This window comes from Mustela nigripes, chromosome X, assembly GCF_022355385.1.
Source record: "Mustela nigripes isolate SB6536 chromosome X, MUSNIG.SB6536, whole genome shotgun sequence".
Taxonomy (NCBI): Eukaryota; Metazoa; Chordata; class Mammalia; order Carnivora; family Mustelidae; genus Mustela; species Mustela nigripes.
In genome coordinates, this window is record NC_081575.1 from 78,139,565 (window position 1) to 78,162,202 (window position 22,638).

The following is a 22,638-nucleotide window of genomic DNA, read 5'->3' on the forward strand; positions in this document are numbered from 1 at the left end:
ACCCTTCCTTGAGTACCCTATCTAAAAACAGACTAACTTCTACCCGAATCCTTCTCTATCTCATAACTTGTTTTATTTCCCTCAAAGCACTCACTGCAATCTGAAATTCTCATGTTTGACTCACTTTATTGTCTGTTTCCCTAGCTGGGATGTGAATCACAGGAGGGCAGGGACCTTGTCTTTTTGTGTTTGCCTTGAGTCCCCAGTGCTTAGGACAGTGACTGGTATATAGCACGTGCTGAATAAATATATGAATGAAACTCTATTTGTTTGGTTATTGACTGACCCCGAGTAGAATGTCAGCTCCATGGAGGCCAGGATCTTTTCTGGGTTATCACTACATCCTCAGCACCTAGCATGGTGCCTGGTGCATAATAAATGCTCAAGAATTTCTGGGTCAGTGAATTAATGTCTCACACACACTTTAACATAACATGCTCCAAACTGAACTTAGTTTCTTCTCCACCAAACCTGCTTTTCCTTCTGTGCACTCTAGTTCAGTCAATGGCATCATTATCCACTTCTGACACCCAACCCAGAAATGAACTCACACTCCTTTCACTCCCTCATATACTAGTTTCGATTAGTCTCCAAGCCCTGCCTATTCAACCTCCAAAATATTCCACTTATCAAATCCTTTTCTACCTGTGTGGCAGCTATCTTGATCCAGTCCTAATCTTTTTTTTTTTCATTACTAATGCAACAGCCGCCTCCCTCCTATCTCCCTTCATTTTTCTTTTTTATTGTGGAAGACTTCATAACATTACATGGCATCCTTGGGCAGGGGCCATGTTAATCTTCTTTGTGTCTTTCCAATTTTATTATGGCCAAAATGAGTCCATCCTGTCTCCTTGTGAAGCTAAGAAGGCTTTACCTGTGGGATCTATCACTTGCCATATGGTCATGTTGTCATATGTTTTTATAAAGTTTGCAAACTATATTTAAAGCACAATTGGTTAAAACTGCTTTCCTCTTCCACTGGTTTCCTCCTAGTCACACTTTCTCTTGTATTAGGTGGTGTTGGAGCTGCCTGACATTTTTGAGAACCAGCTAAGTGAAAGCTGATTTAGGAGTTACATTTAGTTTGGGTTTGGTGAGACATTGTATCTCTTCGATTTATAATTATTACCCAGGTGTAGTAATAGCTTCTAGAAATACTCTGTCCACCTTTGAGCCTAATTTTGTATTCATGACTCTGTTTCTTAAACTCCTACCTCATAAACTGTTTAAGTTTCAGGTCCCACTAAACCTCGATTTTTCCCTGGCTAAGACACAAATGTGACTCAGTTGCCCTCGCTCAAACACTTTCAGTGGTTTGTTATTGCTTACAGGGTAAAATCTAATACTTAATTTCTCTTTGTAAACATTTTCTCATGTGCTTCTGTGCATTTGTACATGTTGATTCTTTTATCTACCATGCTCGTGCTTGTTAATTTATTGGACCTACAGATCTCCCTGACGCCTTCCTTGACAGCAATAAGCAACTTCTGATGCACTTTCATGATTTTATTTTGTACCTTGCAAGAGGTACCTGTGTGCTTAGTGGACCTTGTAATATAATTGTTGACTTGCAAGCTTGTCTCCTGCCTCTGCTGGCAATTTTCCCACTGCAGGGTCCCTCTTCAACATTGTATCCCCAGGACCTAAGCCACCACTACTTAGAAAATTGGTGTGCACACATATAATTTCTTGTTTAAAGTGGTGAGAACCTTTAAAAAAATGAAATAGTAAGAGGATTCCTAGAGAATATTCTAGAATGTCAGGAAACACCAGCGCCATCTTAGAGCATGTGTGTGGAGCTCCATTCTTTCAACCCCTTCTCCCACCCAACCCTCAGGCTGTAGTCAGAAAATCTTGGGACTTGTGCATGAAAATCCTACACTGTATCTGAAGCAAGCAGAACTGAAACAGTGGAGTCAAAGAAAAGAGAGTTCAGAGGGCGCTGGGAAGTAGACAGAAGCTTCACGAAGGAACTAGGATTGAGGGACCAATGACAGAACTCGGGGATAGTAGAGGGTGCAAAGTTCAACTTCTCGGCTCTGAAATTCAAGCCACGTGTCTTCCCTAAGCCCATGTGGTCACTTGAGAATAATAAAAAAGAGCTTCCCTTACAGGGTGAAGAATAAACGCTTCGGAGACGGTGCAAAACAGCCTAGCCACTGAATGTGCTCGAAGACCAGAAGCTGTTGTGCGTACTACACCCCTTCCCTGGCCCAAGCCCGCCCCCACCGTCACCCATTAGTTTTGCCAGTTTGCAGTCACTGAGTTCACCTCCCCTAATAGGACGAGAAGGGTGGGGATGGGGAGGGGAGGGAGGTAGGGAAGGAAGGAGTGGAGGCGGAGGAGGAGTGTGAGTTAGTATGTTTGTGTTGGCGCCGGGGGTGCTTAACTCCCCGTTTACCCCGAGGAGGAGGAAAACTGGGAAGGTTCTGGCCCCACTCAAAATGGAGCCAAGCGACTGCCTCGCCTAAGATGGTGGCTTAAGGTCCTCAGTCTCGATTGGTTACCTAGAAGAAACGAACAGGACCAAAGGTAGTCGAATCCCGTCCCCTTTTCTCAAGGTGGCGCCCCGCCTCTGCTGGCGTCACGCGGGAGCCTCTAGCTTCCCTTCCCCGCCTCTGCCGCGGTTACCTCCTGTGCCCAGCCCTCATAAGATGGCGGTCGGGTAGCTTCCCCGCGGCGCCGCCGCCACTCTCAATATGGTAGCTGTTTATCCCATATTTCTCCTCCCCATTTCGTTTCAACTTCCTCCTTGTTTTGAATAAACTTTATTGACTACTTCGAATCGCCTACCATTGCCACTGGGCTGCTCCCGGCGACTTTTCAGGCAGTTTTCTCTCCGACCTGGCCGCAGGCGCAGCTAATTCCTGGTTGGCTTCCTCGCGGCGATCTCCTGCTGGCCCAGCGACGACGCCGTTTGCTTGTTCACCCAGCGGCCACCGGCTAGGCCTGAACCGCGGGCTCCAGTAGGCCCTAACGTCGGGCCCGGAGCAAAACCGTGGGGGGAAAGCTGCCCTGAAGCACTACCCGGCGCCCGGGGCCGCGAGACCCAGCGGGTGGTTCTGCGGGAAGGCGAGCAAGGTTCGCAGCGTTGCCGTGACGATCCCAGAATTCGGCGCGCGCAGCCGGTGGGGCCGGAACTGCTGGCCGATCCTCCGCTCAGCTAGGCGCCCAGGCGCTCCAGAGCGAGCCCGGCTCCCGGCGCGTCGCTGGAACTGAACTTCGCGAGTGTGAGCAATCCCTGCAGCTTTGCAGATGAGGAGGTCTCTGTAGGGCTTGGGACGAAAGACATTCTTGTCAGATTTGGGGCGTGAGGAGGTTCCTGTCATTTTGGGAGGCGTGAGGCGATCTCGTAAGTTTCGGGGGCTGCAAAAAGATCCTGTCAATCTTGGGATTTGTGAGATCTCTGTCAGTTTTGGGGGACAAGGGAGTCCTCGTCACTTTGAGGGGACTGTGAGGAAATGCCTTCCTGTTTCTGATCGTTGGCGGGGGGAATCCTTGCTTAGTTGCAAGAGTGTGAAGAAATTCTAGTCAGTTTCAGGGGTTTAAAGAGATCCTTTTTAGTTTTGGGGGTGCAACGGGAACCCTTTCGTCTTTGAAGTAGGGGACGATCGGATCAGTTCTGAGATTTCTTTCATTTGTTGGGGTGATGATACTCCTGACTGGTTGGGGATGGAATGATTTTGAGAGTGAAGGAGAAGACCATTTAAACTCTCAGCATAACCCAGAACTGTGATTTGAGTTGGGCGCCTAGTCTTGTTTGCCTTGTTCTTGAAGGCATCAAGGTAATTGTCGAGTAATCTGAGCCAACTTTCAGGGATCCCTCATCTCTCTCTAGTTGCCCCTATGTTGGGGGGTTGAGAGAAGGGGCTTTTTCTGATGTACCCCAGCGTATTTCTATAGGCTCTCGTTTGCGTCATAATAGAGCCCTAGGAAGAAAAAGGTTGTGAGCAAGGAGAGGGTACAGTGAGGGATCAAAGAAGCTTCCTGAAGGCGTCAGATATTTCCCTGAAACCCGGAAAGAAGTTATCACGACTCTGGGGGCCGAAGGAGGTAGGGAAAAACAAAAAAATCCTCGACCGTCAAACGCCGTCCTTTATTTGTTAAGGAAATTCTGGAGGCCGGTGGACTTTTCTCTGATTGCCCCCTTACAGCGCGCCGACCGGGTTGCAACCCAGCCGCACTAACTGCCCATTCGTGAACTGAGGGGTTGGTACACTGGGGGACCTGATTCACTAGGTTAAAAAGTGTTGTTTGTGCCCAGCCATCGTCCAGAAAGGACGCGTGCTGCTGCCTGCTGCTTCTCTTGACGCTACGAACCTGGCCCGCCGCAGAGCGCTCCAAGGCGGGGCGAAGATGGCCTCGGTGCCAGTGTATTGCCTCTGCCGGCTGCCTTATGATGTGACCCGCTTCATGATCGAGTGTGACATGTGCCAGGACTGGTTTCATGGCAGGTAAGGAGGGCAGGCCATGCTGGGCAGGTGCTCATTTGCTCGCTCCTTTCTCAACCCTGTTTTAGGTTCTCGCTCAGAAAACAACCCGCACCCCGCGCCCCTCCCCCCACGCCAGTGAAGAATTACCTCCAACCCACCTCCCAGACCCAGGTTCTCTCATCTCTTCTTGCAGACCAGGGCCTAGCTGACATCGGCTTTTGGTGTCTCCCTTTGTTCTCTTTTCCCTTATATGTTTCTTCTTTGCCCCGTTTTGACTTTATCTAATTTGCAAAATATTTTTTGAGCCACAGTGTATCATTTTTGTACCCTGGCAGTTGTGTTTTGCCTTAGACTCAGGCTTTGTAGGATACAGTACTATATTCTTGAGATAACTGAATCCAACAAACATGGGTTTGAGTTGTGGCTTTGCAACTTAATATCAGTGTGTCCTTGGGTAAGTTGCTTTGCCTCTCTGAGCCCCATTGTCTTTGCCTATAAAATATATCTAATCTATCTAATACATCTGTTCTGATTATTTAAAGTATTTTGCATGCACTCAGTGAGTGGAGGCAGAAATACAATAGGATTTCTGTTTCTTCAGTATTTATCTGCAGAACCATCCAACTGAATTGAATTAAGCAGAAGAGATATTGGGTAAAACAGCAGGAATAAAGCCACTAATGAATTTCCTCGTTAACCATGTGTGCTCATAAGCACCTGTCACCCAGGATACCAGAGAGGTTAGTGTGTGGGAAAAAACTGATGTTATCCCATAATTGGGACTTAAATTCCAGTTATGGAAAGAAAACCATGAGAGGAGTTTTTGCACTGGAGTACAACAGAACAGTATATGGTGCCTCCTGTTGCATGTTAGATTCTAGTTTTCCGTTGTCACTAGTCCCTTACAAATGAGTTTCCGTTGTTTCACCCAAGACCAGACTGAAGGTGCTGATGATACTGCTAAAATTCTGTTCTCAGCAGGGATTGCCCCTTGCAGGGCATTCACGTTCATGTTCACCTGATCTTTATTGAGTATTTCTGTGTGCCAGGTGTGGAGTTCTTTTTTTTTTTTTTTTAAGAGATTTTATTTATGTACTTGAGAGAGAGAGAGAGAGAGTCAGAGGGAGAAGCAGACTCCCTGCTGATCAGGGAGCCCAATGTGGGACTCGATCCTGGGACTCTAGGATCATGACCTGAGCCAAAGGCAGTCACTTAACCAACTGAGCCACCCAGGCACCCCAGGTGTGGAGTTCTGTTTGCTGCTTCATGTTGTTTGATTTAAGAGAGGACAGACCTACAGGGTGGGGCATTTTCCTTTCCTCTGGAAATTAGCAGGTTTAAGATGATTTTCAGGATTCCTGGTATCTTTGCTACTGCTGATCAAGTCACTCTGTTTAAAATTCTTTTGGTGGTTCCCCTATAGAATGAAATTCAGTCTCCTTTGTGTGACAGACAAGACCTTTTGTGATCTACTTGTTCAGTCTCATTTCCCGCCACTCCTCCTCCTGGTTCTTCTTTATGTCCCAGCAAGACTGAACTACTTAGAGTTCTGGGAGAATTTTATACTCCTTTATGCCTCTTCTTTGTGTGTGCTATTCCTACTAATGTCCTCTCTTTTACAACTCATAGCATATACCTCCTCTGTGAAAGGCTTGCATCCTCTTGGTTCCTATTGCACTTTGTGTACATCCTTACCGAAAGTAATTATTTCATCATCTCATAGTCATAAATCCATCTGTGTTATTCATTAGCCAGAGCTACTTGAGGGCAGATATGTCATCTTTTCAGTTTTGCTATCCGTAGAACCTAGCTCAGTGCTAAACATTTCATAGATTGAGTGCATGTTTGAATGAATAAATGAATGAATGAATGTGTCTTCTTAAAAAAAGCTATTGTCTGTGGCCTTTGCTTTGGTTTATGTGAAAAGTGTGTAGGTTCAAACTTGGGAAGAAATTCCTTCCTGCCTACAATGTAGAGACCCTAACTGCACAGTTTAGGAACAGAAAACTGGACCAAATGCTCTCTCATATGCCAGTCCCCATGACAGGGACTTTGCATAAATTATTTCAATCCACACCCAATCCTGGAAGTTAGATTTTTCTTTTTTAAATAATATTTTAAGTTTTTTCCTGACTGCAGATGTGAGACATACTCATTGTAGAAAAGAAAAATTATAAAGAAGGAAATGAAAATCATCTATGAATCTGCTATCCTTCATAATCCACTGTTAAATGTTTTGTTGCATTAACTCCTGTCTTTTGACTTAGAATATGAAACTGCATTTTTATAAAATAGGATTGTATTATAAATACCATTTTGTAGCCTGATTTGTATTCTTACTGAACATTATAATGTGTGTATTTTACCAGGTCGTCAAATATTCTTCTAAACTTCATTTCTGATATCCCAGCATATATGTGTGTCATCAGTTACTTGGTCATTTCCTCTGTAGTTGGATACTTCTTTTTTTTAAAGATTTTATTTATTTATTTGACAGACAGAGATCACAAGTAGGCAGAGAGTCAGGTAGAGAGAGAGGAGGAAGCAGGCTCCCTGCTGAGCAGAGAGCCCGATGCGATGCGGGGCTCAATCCCAGGACCCTGGGATCATGACCTGAGCCAAAGGCAGAGGCTTTAACCCACTGAGCCACCTAGGTGCCCCTGTGGTTGGATACTTAACATTAGTTCTACTTTTTTATAATGAAATATTGTGATATGAGGGAAACTTGGAGGATTCTGGAAATGTTTTTCATTTTGATACAGGGTTCCGGTTAAAACAAAAAGAAAAACTTATGGTGAATACTGTTGCACATTAGAGACTTGACATTTATAATGAATGCCACGGAGTTCTTTAAGAATTCCAAATTTACAAATATGGAAATGGGTTTACGGGCTATGCTCCTCCTTAATCACATTTCTATGGTAAGTCCTGTGTTTCTGTAAACACCCCAACACAGGCAAATTGCCTTAATTTCTTTTTTCTATGAAAGAGGCCAAATTTTTGTGTCATCATGCTTCTGTCTCTGGGCTAGCAGAAAACAAGGAAGCCAGCTGAGAATAAGGTCCTTGGGTCGCTCTTGCTTACTCAGTGCATTGTGTACATGCACATGCACGCACACATGCCAGGCTCACAGTGCTCCATATACAATTGTACTTAAGCACAATTGAAAATGACTCGATATTGTGGACTTTTCATGATTGCTCACAATAGTTAAGCCCACAAATGCCTGTAGGTGATATAAATCTGTCCACATTTCTGGTGACTTCCAGAGGCTAGATTTCTTCAAGTCTGGTTGGGGAATAGTAATGCCAAGTTACTTCCTGGAAAGGTTATAACAAAGAAGGTGACCATTCTATTTTGCTGGTGAGAATCTATAATTCATGGAATTACTTTCTAAAGTCTGGATTTGAACTTAGAATTACCTGGCTCCAGAGCCCAGGTTCTCAAAAGTGGAAAAAACTTGGTATTAGCTTTATTTCTCCTACTATAAAGGGTGGGGTTTTTGCAAGTCACTTTGATTTGTAGAGCAGTGGTTCTCCCAACTTTAATGTGCATCAGAATCACGTGGGAGACCTGTTGAAAGACAAGGTAGGTAGGCCCCACTTACAGGGTTTCTGATTTAGTAGGTGAGTGGGGACCACCCTCAGAATCCCTGATTTATAGCATTATTCTGTCTCAGTTCTTCCCCTTTTCTGCAGAGTGTGACAGCTTCTGATGTTGAGAGAATGGGCAAACTAACATACCCTTATCATATAGTGTTCTCAAAGTGTGGTTCATTAACGAAATTTGTTAAAAATGTGAATTCTTGGGCTGGGACCCAGCAATGTGGTGAGCATTTATTGATGTCTGGGGCTTTGGCAAAACATCACCCCTTTGCAGTGTTCCTGTCTACAAAGGAAGTATTGGTTGGCACAGCCTCCAGGGGTGGTTTTTTTTTTTTGTTTTTTTTTTTTTTTTTCCTGGAGGAAATGGCACTAGCTTCAGAACTGGGTTCGAGTTCTGACTCTTCTAATCAAAGGATTTCATCTCTGTGAAGCCTAGTTTCCCCAAGAGTGGTTGTGATTTAAATAAAATGATAATGAAAAAAAAATAATGGCCTTTGTTTACCAAGTACTAACAAATGTGTCAGCCACTATGCTAAATACTTTGCCTAATTAACTTGGTTTAATCTTTTAAAAATTTAATCATTTAAAAATTATGGATTATATTTATTTAATAGTTTTAGGACTATTAAAGTTATCTATTTAATATTGGGTACGTTGTGGTAGTTTGTGCTTGCCAAGGAACTGATACATTTCATCTCAGTTGTCAAATGTAAGTGTGTAGAATTGTTGACAGTATTCCCACAGGCTAGCTTTGTGGTGATACTTCATTCCTGATACTGAAAATTTGCATCTCTTTTTTTCTTTCTCAGACTTGATAGACATTTGTCAGTTTTGTTGATCTTTTCAAAGAACAAGCTTTTTGTTTCATTGGTATTCTCTATTGTCTTACTGTTTTCAATGTCATTGATTTTATGTCTTTATTATTTCCTTCTGCTTGCTTTGGATTTATTTTGCTCCTCTTTACCTAATTTCTTGAGGTGGGATCTTCAGTTATTGATTTGAGACTTTCCCCATTTTCTACTGTAAGTATTTAGTCTTTCTAATTTCCCTCTTAGTATGGATATAGCTGTGTTCCACAAATTTTGATATTTTCCTTTTCATGTAGTTCAATGTGATTTTTTAAAGATTTATTTATTTATTTGAGAGAGAGGGCGGGGGGCAAAGGGAGAGGAAGAGAATCTTCAAGTACACTCCACGCTAAGCATGGAGCCTGATGTTGGATTCATTCTCATGACTCAGATCATGACCTGAGCTAAAAACCAATAGTCAGATGTTTAACCGACTGAGCCACCCAGGTGCCTCTAGTTCAATGTAATTTTCAATTTCCTTAGAGATTTCATGTTTGACTTATGGATTGCATAGCAGTGTGTTGTTTAGTTTCCACGCGTTTGTAGATTTTCCTGTTAATTCTGTTACTGATTTCTGTTTTGGTTCCATAGTGCTCAGAGAATATTCTCTGTATAATTTCAGTTTTTTTAAACTTATTGAGGTTTGTTTTATGGCCTGGGATATGCTCCGTCTTGGTAAATGTTCCATGGTCACATGAAAAGAATCCTGCTGTTGCTGGGTTGAGTTTTCTATAAATGTAAGTTTACTCCTGTTGGTTGATGGTGTTGCTGAATTTTTCCTTGTCCTTGCTGATTTTCTATCTAGTTCAGTCAAGTGTTGAGAATGAGGTATTGAAGTGTCCAGTTACAAGTGTCAATTTGTTTCCTTTCAGTTCTATCAGTTTCCTTTCAGTTTGTTTCCTTTCAGTTCAGCTTCATATTTTGCAGCTTTGTTGTTTGATGCATATGCATTGAAGATTGCTATGTCTTGGTGGATTGACCTTGTTATTATGATGTCCTTCTCTGTCTCTGGTAATTTTTTGCATGGAAGTCTACTTTATGTGATATTAATATAGCCACTTTTTTCTTCGGATTAAAGGTTGCATCGTATATCCTTTTTCATCCCTTTACTTTCAGTTTACATCATTGTATATAAAGTGAGTTTTTGTAGCGGATAGCATATAGTTAGTTTAGTATCATTTTTATCCACTCTGCCTCTCTCTTTTAATTGTTATATTTAGACCATTTCTACTTAATGTGGTTATTGATATATTGGGGCTTAAGTCTGTCATTTTGCTTTGTTTTATTTTCTGGTTGTTCCTCTTTTCTCTTTTCTTTATCCTACCATCCTGTGGAATTTTCTAGAATTCCACCTTGACTTATCTGTTGTGTTTTTGAATATATCTCTTTGTATAGCTTTTTTTACTGCTTGCTCTAGGTACTTAACATAATACATACATAACATACCACAATCATCTAGTATTGACATCTTACCAATTTGAGTGAAGAGTATAAACCTTACTACCCTTTAAACTCCTTTATGCTTCCAGGTTTATAATATAATTATCTTGAATATTTTCTCTACCTACATTGAGAAGCACATCAGATAGTGTTACAGTTTTTGTTTCAACTGTCAAAGAGATTTAGAAAACTCAAGAGGGTAAGGAAACTATACTATTTACTTTACTCTATATAGTATACTCTATATACTCTATTTACTCTATATTTTTACTCCTTCCCCTTTTCTGGCTTATTTCCTGATTGTCCCAAAGATTCCTTTGTCATCTTCCTTTTTAGAGAGCTTCCTTTGGCTGTTCTTTTAGGATAGGTCTGCTGGCAACAGATACTATTAGTGTTCCTTCATATGAGAATGTCTTGATTTCCCTTGGATTCCTAAAGGTCTTTTTTTAAAAGATTTTATTTATTTATTTGATAGAGAGTGAGAGCAAGAGAGATCACAGAGGGATAGGGAGAAGCAGACTCACTGCTGAGCTGGGATCCTGCTCTATCCCAGGATGCGGGGCTCCAGGATCATCCCAAAGATAAATCACACTTGATCATGGTAAATGCTTATTTTAATCTACTGCTGAATTCAGTTTGCTAGTATTTTATTGAGAATTTTTTCATCTGTACTGATCAGGGATATTAGTAATATTAGTGTGTACTTTTCTTGTAGTGTCTTTTAGTGTCTTTATTTGGCTTTTGCTTTATTTTATTTGATAATGCTGGCCTACTAAAATGAGTTTGAGAGTCTCCCTTCCTCTTTGATTATTTTTGAAGAGTTTGAGAAAAATTGTAATTAATTTGCCTTTAAATATTTGGGCAAAATTCCCTGGTGAAGCCACCTGGTCCTGGGCTCTTCTTAACTGGAAGTTTTTTGTTGTTGTTGTTGCTTAGTCGGTCTTTATACTAGTAATTGATCTGTTCACATTTTCTACTTTTTCCTGATTCAGTCTTGGTAGATTCTGTTTTTAAGAATTTATCCATTTCTTATAGGTTGTCCAGGTGTAGAGTTGTTCATAGTTCAATCTGTTTTCTTTCTGTTGTTCAAATTGGGTAATCTCTGTTTATCTTCAGGTTTACTGGTCTTTTTTTTCCCCTCTGTTGTCTCCATTTCGCTGTTGAGCCCATCCAGTGAATTTTCATTAAAGTTACTACAGCGTTTAGTTCTAAAAGTGCCATTGGTTCTTTTCTTTATCTTCTACTTTGCAGAAAGTCTCCATTTTTTTTTTTTTTGCTGACATTTTCTATCTATTCATTTGTTTCTGGCATGTTTGTAATTGTTCATTGAAACATTTTTATGATTACTCCTTTAAAATCCTTGCCAGATAATTCCAACATCTGTGTCCTCTCAGCGTTGAGATTATTGATTTCCTTTGCTTATTCAAGTTATGATTTTCCTTGTTCTTGATATAATGAGTGCTTATTTTCATGATATCCTGGATATTTTGGTTATTATTAGATTCTGGGTATTATTATATCTTCTGTTTTTGCAGGCCTCTTTAGACACTGCACTTTAGTGGCAGGTGAAGGGGGTGTGACTTAGTTACTGACAGGTGAGAGTAGAAGTCTAGGTCTCTTGGTCTCTGTTGACACCCGCTACTTCAGGTCCTGCTGCCCCAGTCAGGTTGCCTTCTTCTCTCCATCTAAGTTCACACATCCAGTAAGTGGCAGAGGTGGTTTGAACCTAGGCAGTTTGGCTCCCAGCTCTGTATTTTTAACCTCTGTGCTGTAGTGCCTCTGAATACTTTACAGAATGTCCTGATTGATTGTGGAGATTAAATGTGATTTTAATCACATTTCTCCTCAGTTTTCTCCTCAGTTTCCTCTATGCAAGCTTCAAATTCACTTGTTTTCCCCTCATCCCCTTAGCCTGCTCTTTTACTTTTTACCACTTAAGAAACTTTTGGCACCACTTGTCCATCTTCCCCTCTAGAATGTCCACTCCATGAGGGAGGTGGCTGTTCTCAATCAATATTTATTGAATTTGTGCATTCACTTTTTTAACAAATACTGATTGACTGTCTACCATGTACCAGGCTTTCTGGTGCACAGTGGGGATAAGTCCTCTTAGTCTTGAGACCTGGTGCTGTGATAATTGGCCTCTTCACTAAGGAAGCAAATTAGCATTTAGGACACTTGGTCCCAGGTGATAATTATTGAGACAGTGCAGCCAGAAGTCTGATTTTCATCCATCTTTCTTCCTGATGTGAGGAATTATCTAGCCCAATGAATGTTTGTGAATTGAATTGAAGAATAAATAAAACAGGACTGGGAGATGAGTTAGGTAAAGATTTCTGGTGAACAAGATCAGTGCTGTCTGCCAAATGTAGTGGGGGCAGATAGCAAGTAAATGAGCAGTTGCAAGTCCACGTGGTGAGTGCTGAAGTAGGGATAGTGTGTGTGGCATGCCATGGTGGCATGGAAGGGGAAGAGCAGGAATGTCCTCGGCACAGAGAGCCACGTGTCATGAGACCCAGACCAGAAAAAGCATGGCAGCTGACTTTTTAGAGTAGGACTGACTTCATGGGAATGTGACCAGTCACACAGAGCCTCATATTCATTAGGGGACCCCATCCTTGAGGTTTAATGTTTTGTGGTTATTGTCTTGAAATTCTTAATAACTTTACCTTTGAATTTGTGTTTTGTATGTGAAATCCAGTTAGATAATGCAGTGTGTCCTAGGGACTTCGAGCTTTCACTCACATGTGATCTTCCCTCCTACTGCCTCTCCACTCCCTAAACAGGTTCTCGATTGGCTGCCTGGGGCACCAGGTCTGAAGGAAAGTGCATGAGAGTCAGGGTTAGGTTCATACATCCTGTGCACTGAGCATAGGACGTGGCCTGTACTTCCCCTTGAGTATTCTCATGCTAAGGGAGCATGACAATAAATAACAAAAAGCTCTATGACAAGTTGAGAGAGAGAGACCCAGAAGAAAGGAAGCTTTTTTCTTTTTTTTTTTCCCTGGTTTTCGTTTGCACCAGGCATCACAAATTATGTAGCTGACACTGTGTGTCAGAGGCCAGAGGTCAGGGTAAAGAGGCAAGGCCTTTTAGACTGTGGTAAGTTAAACTTTACTTTAAAAAATTGGGAAGCCTGTGAGGGGTTTTGAGCAAGGGTTTTTATTTTATTTTACTTTATTTTTATTAACATATAACGTATTATTTGCTTCAGGAGTACAGGTCTGTGAATGATCAGTCTTACACAATTCATAGCACTCACCATAACACATATCCTCCCCAATGTCCATTACCCAGCCATCCTATCCCTCCCTCTCCCCGCAGCAACCCTCAGTTTGTTTTGTGAGATTAAGAGTCTCTTACGGTTTGTCTCCCTCCCTGGTCCCATCTTGTTTCATTTTTTTCCCTCCTTACCCCCAACGACCCCCCGCCCTGCCTCTCAAATTCCTCATATCAGAGAGATCATATGATAATTATCTTACTCTGATTGACTTATTTTGCATAATACCCTCTAGTTCCATTCCTGTCATTGCAAATGGCAAGATTTCATTTCTTTTGATGGCTGCATAGTATTCCCTTGTGTATATATGCCACATCTTCTTTATCCACTCACCTGTTGATGGATATCTAGGTTCTTTCCATAGTTTGGCTATTGTGGACATTGCTGAGCAAGGTATTTTTTTAAAAAATTTTTTAGGTTATTTATTTATTTATTTGACAGACCGATCACAAGTAGGCAGAGTGTCAGGCAGAGAGAGGGGAAGCAGGCTCCCTGCTGAGCAGGTAGCCCGAAGTGGGGCTCTATTCCAGGATCCTGGGGTCATGACCTGAGCCGAAGGCAGAGGCTTTAAACCACTGAGCCACCCAGGCGCCCCTGAGCAAGGGTTTTTTAAACAATCACTTCGGCTATAGTGGGGAGAGCCAGTTGGGTGAGGACAGAGTAGAGGCCAGGAGCCCAGTTAGGAAGACAACAGTAATCCCAATTAGAGATAATAGGGGTCTGGATTAGAGCAAGGGCAGGAAGGGTGAGAATAGGGCTAATCACAAGATAGAAGGATAGGATGTGATGATAACTTGAATGATAGTAGCAACACAGAACACTTAACTGTGCACTAGGGACTGTTGTAAACATCTTGTATGGATTAACTCATTTATTTTTGATAACCTTATGAGGTATGTACAGTTTTTATCTCCACTTTAGGGATGAGGAAACTGAGGCACAGAGAGGTAACATGCCCAAGATCCCACAGCTAATAAGCAAGAGGGACAGCCGGGATATACACTCAGGCAGTCTGAGGTTATGGTGGCAACTGCCAAGAGAGAAAGCAGGTTTAGAGTGCAGGCAGAAGGAGAGTTTGAATTTTGACATGTGAAATTTGAAATAGGTAAGGAGGCTATCCTGTAGAAGTACCAGGAGGCATTTTGTGGGAAGGGTCTGAAACTCAACAGAAGGATCTGGCTTCCTGTTTTATGGGTGTAGAGGGCACATGGAGTCCTGGCAGTAAGATCAACAAGGGGAAGTGAGGGGAGAAGAATGCCTAGGCAAGAAGGCTGCAGAAACATCAACCTTTCAGGAGTGAGCAGAAGAAAAAGAGTGCAGTGGGAAACAGAAGCAGCAGCCAAAGACATAACTAAGATCACATCACATTCCTGCTCATAGTTGTTCCATGGATTTCACCTGGTTTTTCACTCAGGAAAAGCCAGTGTCCTTTATGATGTCCTACAAGACCCTACTGCATGAACCCATTACTTTTCTGACCTATCAGGGTCCCCCACCCCCACTCTATTCCAGAACACTGTTCTCCTCTCCATTGCTTTAATAATCTAGGCACACTCCTGCCACGGGGCTTTTGTCCTTTCTATTCTCTCTAATTGTGATGTTCTTCCCTCGTATCCATATGGCTTGCTCCTTTACTCCTGTCAGGTCTTTAATCAAAGGTCATCTTCTGTGGTGCCTGGGTGGCTCAGTGGGGTAAGCATCTGCTTTCAACTCAGGTCATGATCCTGGTGTCCTGGGATCTAGCCCCACATTGGACTTCTTTGTTGGTGGAGAGCCTGTTTCTCTTTCTCCCTCTACCTGCTGCTCCCCAGGCTTGTGAACTCTCTCTCTCTCTGTGTCAAATAAATAAAATCTTTTAAAAAAGTCATTTTGTTAGTGAGTTGCTACATAAAATTTTAGTATCTACCTGCTTTCTTATGTAAATTTCAGCACCGTTGCCATCTCCCCCCCCCCAGTGTATATGTGTGTGTGTGCGCGTGTGTGTGTGTGCGCGCGCGCACATGTGTACCTGTGTTTGTGTCTCTGTGTCTCTTCCTGCTGGATTCTTCTGCTTGGCTCTTCTCACTATGATACAATGTATTTTACTGATTACATTGATTTATTTTGTTTCTTGTTTGCTCTGTAGAATGTGAGCTCCATGAAGGCAGGGATTTTTGTATGCTTTGTTCTGTCTTTGTCTCCCCTGCACTTGGACCAGGGCGTGGCAGATGCTCATCAGCTATTAACTGAAGAACTGGACATCAGACAGAGGGGTTGTTCTGGAAGTCAAAGGTAGAGAGCTTGTCAAGTGGAGAGAGCACAGGGTCAGCACTGTGTGATAATCCCACTAAGAGATCAAGTGAGATAAAGGAGAGAAGTGCTTATTGCTTGTATCACTAAGAAGGTTAGAATATTGATGAACTCTGTTTTAAAGAAGGTGGGGACTAAAATCAGACCATAGCAGTGGGTGAGAAAGTATACACAGCAACCCTGGAACACCTCTTACAGGTTTTTGGCTCTGGTTAAACGTCTCTGGACAATACCAGGTGGCAAGAAGTCGGTGGACTTTTCACTGTATACAGTTTTTTACCTTTTGAGTTTTGTACCATGTGTAAGTGACAACTATCCAAACAAGTCATCATGAACCTGCACAGGTTTAAACAAAGAAGATATTTGGCTGTTAAGTGGCAGAGGGGCAGACAGGAGGGAGTGCCTTCTCTTTTTCATCTGTAAAGATCCAGGTGGGCTTGTTGAAATGCTGTTGTGAAGGAGAAGGAAGAAAGGAAGGCAGGAGAGGTTGAAGATACTGAAGAAAGGGTTGATTGATTGAGAAGATCAAAAAGATGTAAACCAGGTGGAAAAGCTGACTTTAGAAAGGAGGAAGGATAGTCCTTTCTTTGTAACAGGAGGTAAGGATGGGTGCAGAAGGAGGTGGTTTCAGTGTGGGAGGTTGAGGTGGATCTCCTCCTATTATTTCATTTTGTCTAAGAAACAGGCAGTGTCATTTTCTGAGACAGAAGAGGGAGGTAGTGGAATCAAGGATTTGAAATAGTCACTGTGGATAACAGGAGAGACACCGAAGCAGGCAAGTATAGGAGCATTGTGAGGAAGCATGACCCAACAGACTACATTTTGTTTATTTATTTATTTATTTATTTATTTATTTATTTATTAAAGATTTTATTTATTTATTTGACAGAGAGAGATCACAAGTAGGCAGAGAGGCAGGCAGAGAGAGAGGAGGAAGCAGGCTCCCTGCTGAGCAGAGAGCCCGATGCGGGACTCGATCCCTGGACCCTGAGATCATGACCTGAGCCGAGTGCAAATGCCTTAACCCACTCAGCCACCCAGGCTCCCCCAGACTACATTTTAGAGGAGTTTAAAGTTCACAGTCAAATGGAGAGGAAGTTACAGAGATTTTTCATATTCTTATTGCCCGCACATTCATAGCCTCTCCACTGTCAACATTCCTCACCAGAGTGGTACATTTACCATCAACAGACCTACAGTGACACATGATTATCACCCAAACTCATCGTTTGCATCTTGGCAGCATACATTCTGAGTTTGGACAAATGTATAATGATATGTACCTACCATTATAGCATTTTTGTATCATACAGAACAGTTTCAATGCCCTAAAAAAAGTTCTCTGTGCTCTGCCTATTCATCTTTCTCTCCCCTCCTAACCTCTGGCAATCACTGACATTTTTACTGTCCCCGTGGTTTTGCCTTTTCCATAATATCTGTTAGTTGGAATCATAAATTGTGTAGACTCTTCAGATTGGCTTCTTTCACTTCGTAATATGCATTTGAGTTTCCTCCATGCCTTTTCATGGCTTGAGAACTCATTTATTTTTAGTGCTGAATAAATATTTCATTGTTTGGATATACCACAGTTTATTTATCCATTTACCTACATCTTAGTTGCTTCAAATTTGGCAATTATGAATAAAGCCACTATAAACATCCATATTTAGGATTTTTTGTGGACATAGTGAGTAAATGCCAAGGAGTGTGATTGATGGATTGTATGTTAAGAGTATGTTCAGTTTCGTAAGAAACTGCCAAATTGTCTTCCAAAATGGCTGTACAACTTTTGCATTCCCACCAGCAGCAAGTGAGAGTTCCTTTTACTTTGCCTCCTCATCAGCATTTGGTGTTGTCAGTGTTTTGAATTTGGGCTATTCTGATAAATGTATAATGATATCTCACTGTTTTAATTTGCATTTTTCTAATGACATATGATACGGAGCACCTTTTCATATGCTTATTTCCCATCTGCATATTTTCTTTGGTGAGGTTTCTAGAGAGATCTTTTGGTGCATTTTTTAATTGGGTTTGTTTTATTGATTTTTAAGAGTTCTTTGTATATTTTGAGTAACATCCTTTATCAGGTAAGTCTCATGCAACTATTTACTCCCAGTGTTTGGCTTGTCTTTTCCTTCTCTTGGCAGTATCTTTCAAAGATCAGGTTTTTAATTTTAATGAAGTCTATTTTATCAATTCCTTCTTTTATGGATCATGCCTTCAGTATTACATCTAAAATGTCAGTATTGCCATACCCAAGCTCATCTAGATATTTAGCCAATGTTATCCTCTAGGAGTGCTATAGTTTTGCATTTTACATTTAGATTTGTGATCCATTTTCAGTTCATTTTTGTGTACAAAATCTGTGTCCAGATTCATTTGTGTGTGGATGTCCAGTTGTTCTAGTACCATTTGTTTGAAAGACCATCTTTTTGTCCCATTTGCTCTTTTGTCAAAGTTTAGTTAACTATATTTATGTGGATCTACTTCTGGGATCTCTATTCTGTTCTATTGATCTGTTTTTCTATCTTTCATCAGTACCACACTGTCTTGATTACTGTAGCTTTAGTTTCTTTTCAAATCTTTTTTGTTTTTTTAAAAATTATTTTTATTAACATATAATGTGTTATTTGCCCCAGGGGTACAGGTCTGTGAATCATCAGGCTTACACATTTCATAGCGCTCACCAAAGCACATGCCCTCCCCAATGTCCATAACCCAGCCACCCTTTTTTTGTTTTTTAAAGATTTTATTTATTTGAGGGAGAGAGAAAGAGTGTGTGCATGAGCAGAGGGAGGGGCAGAGGGAGAGGGAGAAGCAGACTCCCCACTGAGTAGGGAACCCAACGTGGGGTTTGATCCCAGGACCCTGGGATCATGACCTGAGCTGAAGGCAGCTGCTTAACTGACTGAGCCATCTAGGTGCCCCTGATTACAGTAGTTTTACAGTAAGTCTTGGAAGTTAGGTAGTGTCAGTCTTCCAACTCTGTAGTTTTCATTCGATATTGTGTTGGCTATTCTGTGACTCAGATATTTTGGATAGTGTGAATTTTTTGTGGCATCTGTCCAGTGGGTGATTTTTCTCCAGCCATGTCCAATGGTCCAGTGTTACATGGTTGAATTGAGTCAGGCTTGGGATTTGCATGGGGGGGGTGATGGAAAGGCAGTGGAGCAAGGGAGGATATCTGTACGACAATGGCTGAAGTGAGGAATGCTAGAATCTGAGGTAGACTGGGGAAGAAGGTGAAGTTAAGAATAGGTGAAAAGTAGGATCAAGGGATTTTTGAGGGCAAAGAATGGGTATAATGAATGAGAGCTGGATGATTACATTTGTGGTCACATTGTGTGATAATATGAATTTCATATTCCAGATGTGGAGCAATTGCAAGTTTTGACAAGTGAAGACCATGAGAATAAATAGCTGAAAGGGGAGTCGGCAGAGTAGCCTCTGAAGATGAGAAGGTCAAAGAGCTAAGGAGCTAGGATGTTGGGCCTCTGCATCAATACTGATGTCTTGTGGGGTATTGGCAGGACATGGGATGGAGAGAAATCTGCGAGCCGGTTCTTTAATGAGTGAAAGGGTTATGTTGGGGAGTTGAGTAGCTGGCAGTGAAGAGGAGTGGGAAGAGGCATGGCTACATGATATGAAGCTCAAAGGAATAAGATATCTTACACAGGAGTACAGGAGAGATGATCTCAAAGTCTCACTGGAAAGTGAGGGGAATATCTACCCCCAGTGCAGCCCCGAGTTAAAGGGTCTGGTAGAAGACACAGCTTCTGCTTGACAGGGCTCTAGCACAGTGCTTCTTAGACTTTCTGTGGCTAAGAGCCAGGTTGGTTGGTTGGTTTAACTTTCCAATCCATAATGGACCTGTCATTTGGCAAAATCAAAAATGAATTACTAGAAAAATAGTTGAACAAAAAAAGCTATACAAAATACAAGCCCCATTTTTTTTATTGTTAGATTCAACAGTAGACATAAAATTACTCAGCCAAATTGCCATATAAGTTTTTTGATTGCTTACTCTGACTTTTTGTAATTACCACAGAGCTGTGGGAAACAGCTGTCAACCAAAACTGTGGTCTGTAGTCTGTGGACCAAGCTGACTGGCATTCGTGTAGGGAAAATGGCTTTCTTCTAGGAGACACTGCTGTCAGTTAAGCCAGGAAGGTGAAGAAGGGGTTTGTTGAAGGGGATGTGAAGTAGAGAGGTCTGCTTACCAAGGAATGGGGTTGCTGGGGGTACAAGAGAAAAGTTAGGAATGTCAGTGACCAGTGGATGTTTGATGGGATGAGAGTTCAGGAAGGAGGAACGAGTGGAGCAGTTCCTTCTTGAGCAGTGTCCCAGGCTAATGGGTGTGAGACTGAAAACAAGTCCAAGGAAGTGAGTTAATGCTACAAGGTCTGGGGAATATATTTAAAGAAAGTTTAGGCAGGTGAAGGGTGACATGTGCTTCTCTGTGCTCACGGTCTAAGTACTATATATATGTTCCCTGAGCCCTTAAAAAAAATTCTACCTAGTTGATGGTGATATCCCCAATTTTTATTGATATGCAGCAGGTTTTACGGGCATAGGATTAGCAGTTGGAATGGTGGTGGGGTCCTGATCCCAGGAAGTCAGTTTGTGAACATGATCTTGGACAAAACAGTTACAGAGTTCTGCCCTATTTTTATGCTGACCAAGTAATTCAGGAGTTTGATCTTAGCCAGAAGTTATTAGGAGGGCTGCTGGTGACTTCTTTGGTGAAGAAGGGTTTAATTTTTTTTTTAAGATTTTATTTATTTATTTGACAGACAGAGATCACAGGTAGGCAGAGAGGCAAGCAGAGAGAGAGGAGGAAGCAGGCTCCTCGCTGAGCAGAGAGCCTGATGCGGGGCTCGATCCCAGGACCCTGGGATCATGACCTGAGCCGAAGGCAGAGGCTTTAACCCACTGAGACACCCAGGCGCCCCAAGAAGGGTTTAGTTTTGTAAGATTTCCACCTCATATACATGCAAACTTAAATTTTTGAAATGAAATAAATCTTTTTTAGATGTTACAGTATGAAATTAGTAATACATATTCATTGTAGAGAATTAGAAAATACAAATAAGGAGGAAAAAAACGATTACCTGTGATCCTTCGCTCAGCACTGTCGATTATAAAATACTCTTTTCAGTCATTTCATTTAGTCAAGTAAAATAGCTTAATAAAGTTTAAATTTTTGACTACATGTTGAAGTAAGAGTATTTTAGATGTATTGGTTAAAATAAATATTACTAAAATTAATTTCACCTGTTTCTTTTTACCTTTTTAATGCAGCTATTGGGTCACGTTATATTTGTATTGGACAACATGTCCTAGAATCTCTTCTAGCTTTGATCATTCTGAGTCCTTTTTAAAAAAAATATTTATTTATTTTAGAGAGAGAGTGAGTGTGTGAGAGGGGGGAGGGGCAAATGGAGAGGGAGAGAACCTAAAGCAGACTCCCTGCTGAGCACAGAGCCCGATGCAGGGCTCATCTCAGGCCCCAGAGATCATGACCTGAGCTGAAATCAGGAGTTGGATGCTTAATTGACTGAGCCACCTAGGTACCCCTTGACCATTTTGAGTCTTAATGAAGCTTTGCTGTCTATATTTTTAGCTCTGTCATAATTATTTTAGACCAGTGTGGTTCAGTATAACTTTTTGTATTGATGAATATGTTTGATAATCTGCCCAATATGGTAACTTTAGCTACATGTGGCTACTGAGCTTTTGAAATGTAGCTAGTATGATAAGGTTGTTCCTCCCTGTTTTGAATTAATTTAAATGTAAATAGCATGTGTACTGGACAGCACAGTTCTATACTTTATCAGAAATAAAATTTCCTTATAAACCTTGACTGATTTTTCTCTTTTCTAGTTGTGTTGGTGTTGAAGAGGAAAAGGCTGCTGACATTGACCTCTACCACTGCCCCAACTGTGAAGTCTTACATGGGCCCTCCATTAGTAAGTAGATCTTGGGATTTCCAAGAGAAGATGGTCCAGAGGTGAGACAAAGCAAAAGAAGCTTGGAAGGGAGATTGCCTTTGCCTGAATACTTGGGAAATAGCAAAAGCCTGTTTAGGCCCCTCTGCTAGTAGCTGCCCCACTGAGAGGGCAGAAGTACAGAGCTTTATCTCCCTAGGGACTTCCTCAGAGAAACCACCAGCTTCACCAGGAGCTTTCCCTGAGTTTGTGAGGGCCTCCTTGACTCCAGGTGTTCCAAGAAGTTGTTAGATTGGAAGAGAAGCAGGATCTGCTGAATCCTTTGCTCCTGGAACCATAGCGCATGGCCATTCTGACTCACAGTCTCATGTCTTTTTCTGGCTTAGTGAAAAAACGCCGTGTATCTTCTAAAGGACATGATACACACAAGGGGAAGCCAGTGAAGACTGGAAGCCCTACGTTCATTCGAGAGCTCCGGAGTAGGACCTTTGACAGGTGAGGGTTGGTGAATGCCAGGGCTCTGGGAGTCTAGGATCCATCTCTTCCCAACTTTCCCACTGGCTGTCCTGTTAGGTGCCTCCCTCATTTGGGAATGTCTTTAGGGTTCTATGTGTTCCCTTTGGGGATGGATCTTCTGTTTTAGTCATTTTTTAAAAGATTTTATTTATTTATTTGAGAGAGATAGGAGAGAGCACAAACAGGGGGACCAGCAGAGGGAGAGGGAGAAGCTGGCTTCCTGCTGAGCAGGCAGCCTGACAATGGGGTTCCATCTCAGGACTCTGGGATCATGACCTG

The 22,638-nt window shown here is 41.9% G+C and overlaps 1 protein-coding gene and 1 non-coding gene across 4 annotated transcripts in view; one reads left to right on the forward strand and one right to left on the reverse strand.

Moving 5' to 3' along the window:
* Nucleotides 1-739: 739 nt before the first annotated feature.
* Nucleotides 740-842, reverse strand: LOC132007928 (U6 spliceosomal RNA). The gene has a single exon (XR_009401481.1). It is a non-coding gene; the product is annotated as a U6 spliceosomal RNA (small nuclear RNA).
* Nucleotides 843-3,149: 2,307 nt separating this feature from the next.
* The window catches only part of PHF8 (PHD finger protein 8), a 97,594-nt gene continuing 78,105 nt past the window's right edge, over nt 3,150-22,638 (forward strand). For 2 of the 3 annotated variants that reach the window (XM_059385988.1, XM_059385989.1), the window contains exons 1-4: nt 3,261-3,352; nt 4,265-4,454; nt 21,779-21,864; nt 22,230-22,338. In XM_059385988.1, coding sequence (XP_059241971.1) covers nt 4,357-4,454; nt 21,779-21,864; nt 22,230-22,338 — 293 coding nt within the window. In that variant the 5' untranslated portion in view covers nt 3,261-3,352; nt 4,265-4,356. Of the gene's footprint in view, nt 3,231-3,260; nt 3,353-4,264; nt 4,455-21,778; nt 21,865-22,229; nt 22,339-22,638 lie in introns of those variants that run through there. The other variant, XM_059385990.1, reaches the window with a different exon arrangement.